The 6374-nt window shown below is 32.3% G+C and overlaps 1 protein-coding gene across 1 annotated transcript; it reads left to right on the top strand.

Moving 5' to 3' along the window:
- Positions 1–3394: 3394 nt before the first annotated feature.
- LOC142527965 (protein JINGUBANG-like) lies at positions 3395–5240 on the top strand. The gene has a single exon (XM_075632972.1). The coding sequence runs from the start codon at positions 3555–3557 to the stop codon at positions 4941–4943; it is 1389 nt and encodes a 462-aa protein (XP_075489087.1). The 5' UTR covers positions 3395–3554; the 3' UTR covers positions 4944–5240.
- Positions 5241–6374: the final 1134 nt, after the last annotated feature.

Raw genomic sequence — 6374 nt, 5'->3', positions numbered from 1 at the left:
TATTATTACCTTTTTCTTGTGTTTTGGAGCTTGAAAAAATATGAAGATCCTTCGAGTATCGTGCTTCGAGTATCGTGTTGATAAGATGTTAAAAATAAAAATTTAAGGTAAAAAGTAAAAATCTCAAACTCACAATAAACTACACACTTTTATAAAATTTTCTCCACTCAATTGTGTTTTTTCTTCACAATATGAGATACCTATTTATAGATTTTTTTTGAAATAATTCAAAATAAATACATCATTATATACATCATCACACACTAATTTTCAATTTTTCAACTTTTATTTTCAACATTCAATAATTTCAACCCATATTTTCAATAGTTTCTAGTTATTTTATATCATATACGTATAGAATGCATGTCATTATTATTATTATTATATAGTTTTGTTACAATGTTCATCGACGGTGAATAACTATGTGTCTATTAATGAGATGTAACTCACATATCATATTAAAAAAATTGATATGATTCCTCAAATTCAAGATGTGAGTATCATCTTAGTGAACATAAACATGAAACATGATTGATAGATAATATATCAAAACTATATATATATTGTATATTATTAATTTTGAGGCAAGAGTAATTAACTTTTGGTGTCATTATATGTTTTAACAATAATATATATTAATAAAGTATTAAAATTTTGTTGTAAGTTATTATATCTCATTAGATTGAGTTTTTATTCCTCTAAGCATTATCTTATAAGTTATATTCTTACTTTGATCTTTTTTCTTTCTTCTTTATATTTATTTTTTAAATTCATACATTAAAATCGCATTGTAGTCTTTCTTATATTTATGTTTTGATCTTCATTTAAATATAAATCGAATGAATTATAAAAATCATTGTATAATTACGCAATACATATGTCAGTACACTAATACATATGAACAGTGACTTTCGTAAGCGTCGGTATAGTAGTATATATGAACAGTGACTTTCATTTACGAAGCACGTTTATCGTGGCACTATATGTATTGGATTGAGCAATTCCACGTGGCTGCGCCTAATTTGGCCTGTCTTCGCTGTTCCATATGAATTATTGAGTATATATCTATATGTATATATATATGTGTGTCTATATGTGTATGTACATATGTATAAATCAGATCAATCTCGTCTCACGGACGATATATTAATGAGACCGTTTGACAAAAAAATCACTACTATAAATTTTCCATCACACATAAAACTTATCATGTTTTAATTTGGAGGATTGTTTAGATTATTATCATTAAATTCATAGACAAATCGATCGAAATAACTTTTTATGTCTATGTCCGCCTAAGCTTCCCGCGGTTCTACATCTCCTCTTATCTTCATTGATCAGTGCTTATCAAATAATGTAATCGTGATGGATTAAACTATATAAAAAAATAAAACTACAAATATCAATTATCTTATATTAAAAAGTTAGTGTAAAAAGTAATTATATACATTACGGAAAATAAAGAGACAAACCTATATTCAGACACTATTATTTATAAGACAAAAACTTTTGTGAGACGGTCTCATGAGTCGTATTTTGTGAGACAGATCTCTTATTTGAGTCATCCATGAAAAAATATTATTTTTTATGCTAAGAGGTATTACTTTTTATTGTGAATATCGGTAGGTTTGACACGTCTCACACATAAAGATTTGTAAGACCATCTCATAAGAGACTTAATGTATTTCTAAAGGGACTTTACATAGTTGCTTCCGTCATATTTATTAATATAATCACATATATTAAATAGTAATATTACTTGCGTGAATAATTTATTTTTTCAAGATTTCATTTCGTGCGACATTATGATGTGTGAATGAGGAAACACAAGTCAAGGCTTGAGTGATCAATTACCATTAACATGCCAAAATTTTATGAAACGGCTGCTTACGATACGATCTCATTGATATTTTTTTATGAGATAAATTTATCATATTCATATTTACAATAAAAAATAATATTTCTGACAAGAAAAATAAATTTTTTTATGAGTAATTTAAATAAAATTTTTTTTCATGAAATTGACTCGTAAAACCGTTGTACCATAGTTTAAACGAAGTTTTATATGATCCTAATTCATGTCTCACACGAAAACAAAAGGCGTGCGCAGCATTTCTTTTTTCCCCGCAACCTAATTGTCTATATAGTTATATAGTTATAATTTGTAATAATATTGAAATTAGAAATATTAATATTTTATAAAGTGAAAACATACATCGAATCTTTAATAATAATAAAAAAAAAACATACATCGAATCTACCAAAAGTTGGATATATTAAAGTAGAAAGAGATATTTTCCGGGCATAATATAGAGACCCATATAGCTATTTTAGATATTGATCGCCTTCTTAATTATATAATGACAAAAACTTGTGTTATACGATCTCATATGTCGTATTTTATGAGACAAATATCTTATTTGGATCATCCATGAAAAATATTACTTTTTATGCTAAGAATATTACTTTTTATTGTGAATATCGGTAGGATTGACCCGTCTCACATATAAAGATTCGTAAGACCGTCTCACAAGATATATACTTTTATATAATAATATAGAACTTCTAAACTTGCTTTTGCTTTTACATTGATATATAATTTGAGCATTTGAAGATATTTAAGGTGTGAATTATGCTAATGTAGGAAGAAGCTTGAGCAAATATGCAAGCTAGCTATGTGTGTGGGTAATAAATGCATACTTTGGTAGAGTTGTGATAAATAATAATAATAATAATAATAATAATAATAATAAATGGTTATTGAATCGATTTTCTAGCATATATGGTAGTTTTACGTTCGATATGGCTGATATGTCCAATGTCATGTTGACATCATGATAAAAAAAATGGACAAAAAAATCAATTTATTGTAATAAAACCATTTTTTGACTTATTACTAAACTCTTAATAAGCCAATTTACAATATCAGCTTTCTCATAATTCTTTGGGTTATCTAACAATAAAAATAGATGGAACATTGTTTTGTGAAATATATACTAAACAGATCGAAATGTTAGAAAAATATTAAATTGATAATTAATATAATAAATTTAAAGAGAGGTGGCTATTTTTTTTTTTAAGAAACCAAATTATTTTCAATCAAAAAATATTAATACTATTTATTCAATTAAACAATAAACTTATATAACTCATTTGGGTATAATTTTGAAATAATCAACGTAAATCACAAGAAAATTCTTCCAAGTTTTTCACATAATAAATACATGCATGTAAAATGTGTGCATGGATGACTTCACATGATGTGAAATTATACACACAATTTTAAAACGATTTGAGTAAAATTTTCGAATGATCTACACAAATTATTTCCATGATGTTCACACACTAACTCGTAATAATCTACACGTGTCCGGCTACACTATCCTTATTTTCACCAACTTTACCCAACCCCGCCTCCGGCGATCATTATATATACTCCCGTTTCCACCTTCAAAAATTCAATAAAAAAATCTCATATTTAGAGTTTCAAACCAGAAAACTATATCATAAACTGTCACGGGCCATTTTGATATCATTTTTCAGTCTTGCGCTACATGGCAATCCGTGATATCAATGGAGCTGAGACCTCTGATGGTCGGAAAAGGGATCTCCGGCGAGGAAAACTAGGAGCCCTCATGTCCTCCGATCCATTTTTTGCTGAAGATCACGAGTTTAATATCCACTCTTCACGGCGGAGCAGTAATGTTTCCTCTTCGTTCCCGCCTTCCGACCATTCAACCATGTGTTTTTCCGATCGAAACAGCGTTGATTCTTCTCCGTGTACTGAGGTGTCTCCAAGGAGCCAACCTTCGCCTTATGTGAAATCTCCTTGGACCCAGTACCAGTTTTCTGGAGAACAAGGAAAAAATGAGGTGGGCCCGTATGGACTTTTAGGAAGCCTTTACCGTGAAGAAGGTCATATTTATTCCCTGGCAGCTTCGGGGGATTTGCTGTACACGGGATCCCAAAGCAAGAACGTAAGGGTGTGGAAAGATTTTCAAGACTTTTCAGGGTTTAAATCCAGCAGTGGTTTGGTCAAAGCCATTGTCGTGTGTGGAGATAAGATTTTTACAGGGCATCAAGATGGGAAAATCCGGGTTTGGAGTTCTTTTGGGGATAAAAGGAGCACGCATAAGCGGGTTGGGAATTTTCCGACGACCCGGGATTTGTTGAGGAAATCTATGAATCCGAGAAACTATGTCGAAGTGAGGAGAAATCGTACGGTTCCATGGATAAAACACTACGATACGGTGTCGTGCATGAGCGTTGATACCGATCAGGGCTTGTTGTATTCAGGTTCCTGGGATAGAACTTTCAAGGTGTGGAGAATCTCGGATTCTAAGTGCTTGGAATCTGTGCACGCGCATGATGATGCTATCAATTCGGTGAAGATCGGGTTTTACGGCTTGTTTTTCACTGGTTCCGCCGACGGTAGTGTGAAGGCGTGGCGGAGGGAGTGGATGGGAAAGTACACGAAGCATGTCCTGGTGGAGACGTTGCTGAAGCAAGAACACGCGGTGACGTCGCTGGCGGTGAACCATGTCGCCGGGGCTGTGTACGCGGGGTCTTCCGACGGGCTGGTGAGATTTTGGGACCGGGGGAAGCGCTCCATGTCATTCAGCGGCGTTTTGAGGGGACACAAGATTGCGGTTCTGTGTTTGGCTATGGCGGGGAACTTGGTGCTGAGTGGATCGGCGGATAGCAACGTATGCGTGTGGCTAAGAGAAGTAGGTGGAGTTCACACGTGCATGGCGGTGTTGACGGGACATGGTGGGCCTGTGAAGTGCCTGGCGGTGAAGAAGGACACGGCGGCGGCGGAGACATCGGCGGTGGACGAGGATAAGCTGTGGATTGTGTACAGCGGGAGCTTAGACAAGAGTGTGAAGGTTTGGAGGGCTACCGAGCATGCCTCAGTTAGCTTGAAGGAACCACAAGAAGAATAAGGGAAGCGAGTCCAACTAACGCGCCGCCGTCAAAGACGGTGCTGGAGATGTTTTTCGAGTGGAAGGCAATGCACGGAAGATTGGGTGGTGGCGGAGGTTTGAGCAATGAGGCAATAGGAGTTAATGGCCGTCCAACACTAATATGTTCAGAAATTGAATGAATAGAACTTGAAAATCTTAAAATTCAAGTAAAAATTTGGAGGCCATTTGTTATAAAAATAAAAAAATATATTTTTAGAGCATGTTGATTTAATTTTTAATTAGAAATTTTGAAAATTTAGGCGATGAATTATATAATATATACACATATATAATTATTTATTATTTCTATGAATATCTTATAAACATGTCCAACATATGCATGCATGTGTATTTAATGTGACAATAATTTCCACCACAATTAGTAATTAAACTAACCATGTATGAAATTGAAAAATAAATAAAGGAACAGTTTAGTTAAAATCGATTATTTGAATTTCAAAGTTAATTAATGGATATACATATATTATATTAATTTGGCCATTTAATCAACAACATTAGCTAGCTACTCCAATATTCCAATTATTCGCAACAATATAACATATAATGAGCAAAATAAAATTACTTTTTATGTCAAAAATAATATTTTTATTATAAATATAAGCAAAGTTAACATGTCTAACGAATAAAGATCCGTGAAATCGTGACATAGTTTGTTCTTTGTTTGTACAACAAACATGTAAATTGTTCCTAATGTTCCAAGGCTTACTTTTCCGAATATGATTCATTATTGGATATTAAAAGTTTTAAATTCACATATGTATATATGTTATATATTAACTATTTTATTATATATAATAATGAAGAAAACATAAATCTAATAGTAGCATAAGAGTAGGTCTCTTGTGAGACGGTCTCACAAATCTTTATCCGTGAGACAGGTCAACACTATCGATATTCACAATAAAAAGTAATACTCTTATCATAAAACTTAATATTTTTTCATGGATGACCCAAATAAGATACCCGTCTCACAAAATACGACCCGTGAGACAGTTTCACACAAATTTTTGCCGTAACATAATATATTTCCATCTAATAGTAGTAATCGATATCAAATTTTTATTACAGCGTTGCCTTTTCTCTCTACATGTGTTTTTATATTTAAAAATACTTCTTATTTCAATAATTTTAACCCCCCCTTTTTTTTTTTCCTTTGTTCAAGATCTTTTGGTAATGACTTTTTACATTTGGAATTCGAAATGGGAGTAAATTACGGGCCGTTTGGTTTGGGCTCTTCAATATATCTTTCTTTGTTTCACCTTTCCTGGCCATTCATGACAATACTACAAATACATATCGACTAGTCATCCATGTACACAACAATAGTCCATATGTATATGATAAAGATCGTAATAGTTTGTATTTTTGTTATCATATTTTTTAATATTT

This window comes from Primulina tabacum, chromosome 15, assembly GCF_025594145.1.
Source record: "Primulina tabacum isolate GXHZ01 chromosome 15, ASM2559414v2, whole genome shotgun sequence".
Classification (NCBI taxonomy): Eukaryota; Viridiplantae; Streptophyta; class Magnoliopsida; order Lamiales; family Gesneriaceae; genus Primulina; species Primulina tabacum.
Note: the sequence above shows the minus strand (reverse complement) of the source record. Positions and strands in the feature narration are given on the sequence as shown.

Coding starts and splice junctions, on each gene's coding strand:
- LOC142527965 (XM_075632972.1), top strand. CDS start 3,555: ATGGCAATCCGTGATATCAATGGAGCTGAGACCTCTGATGGTCGGAAA.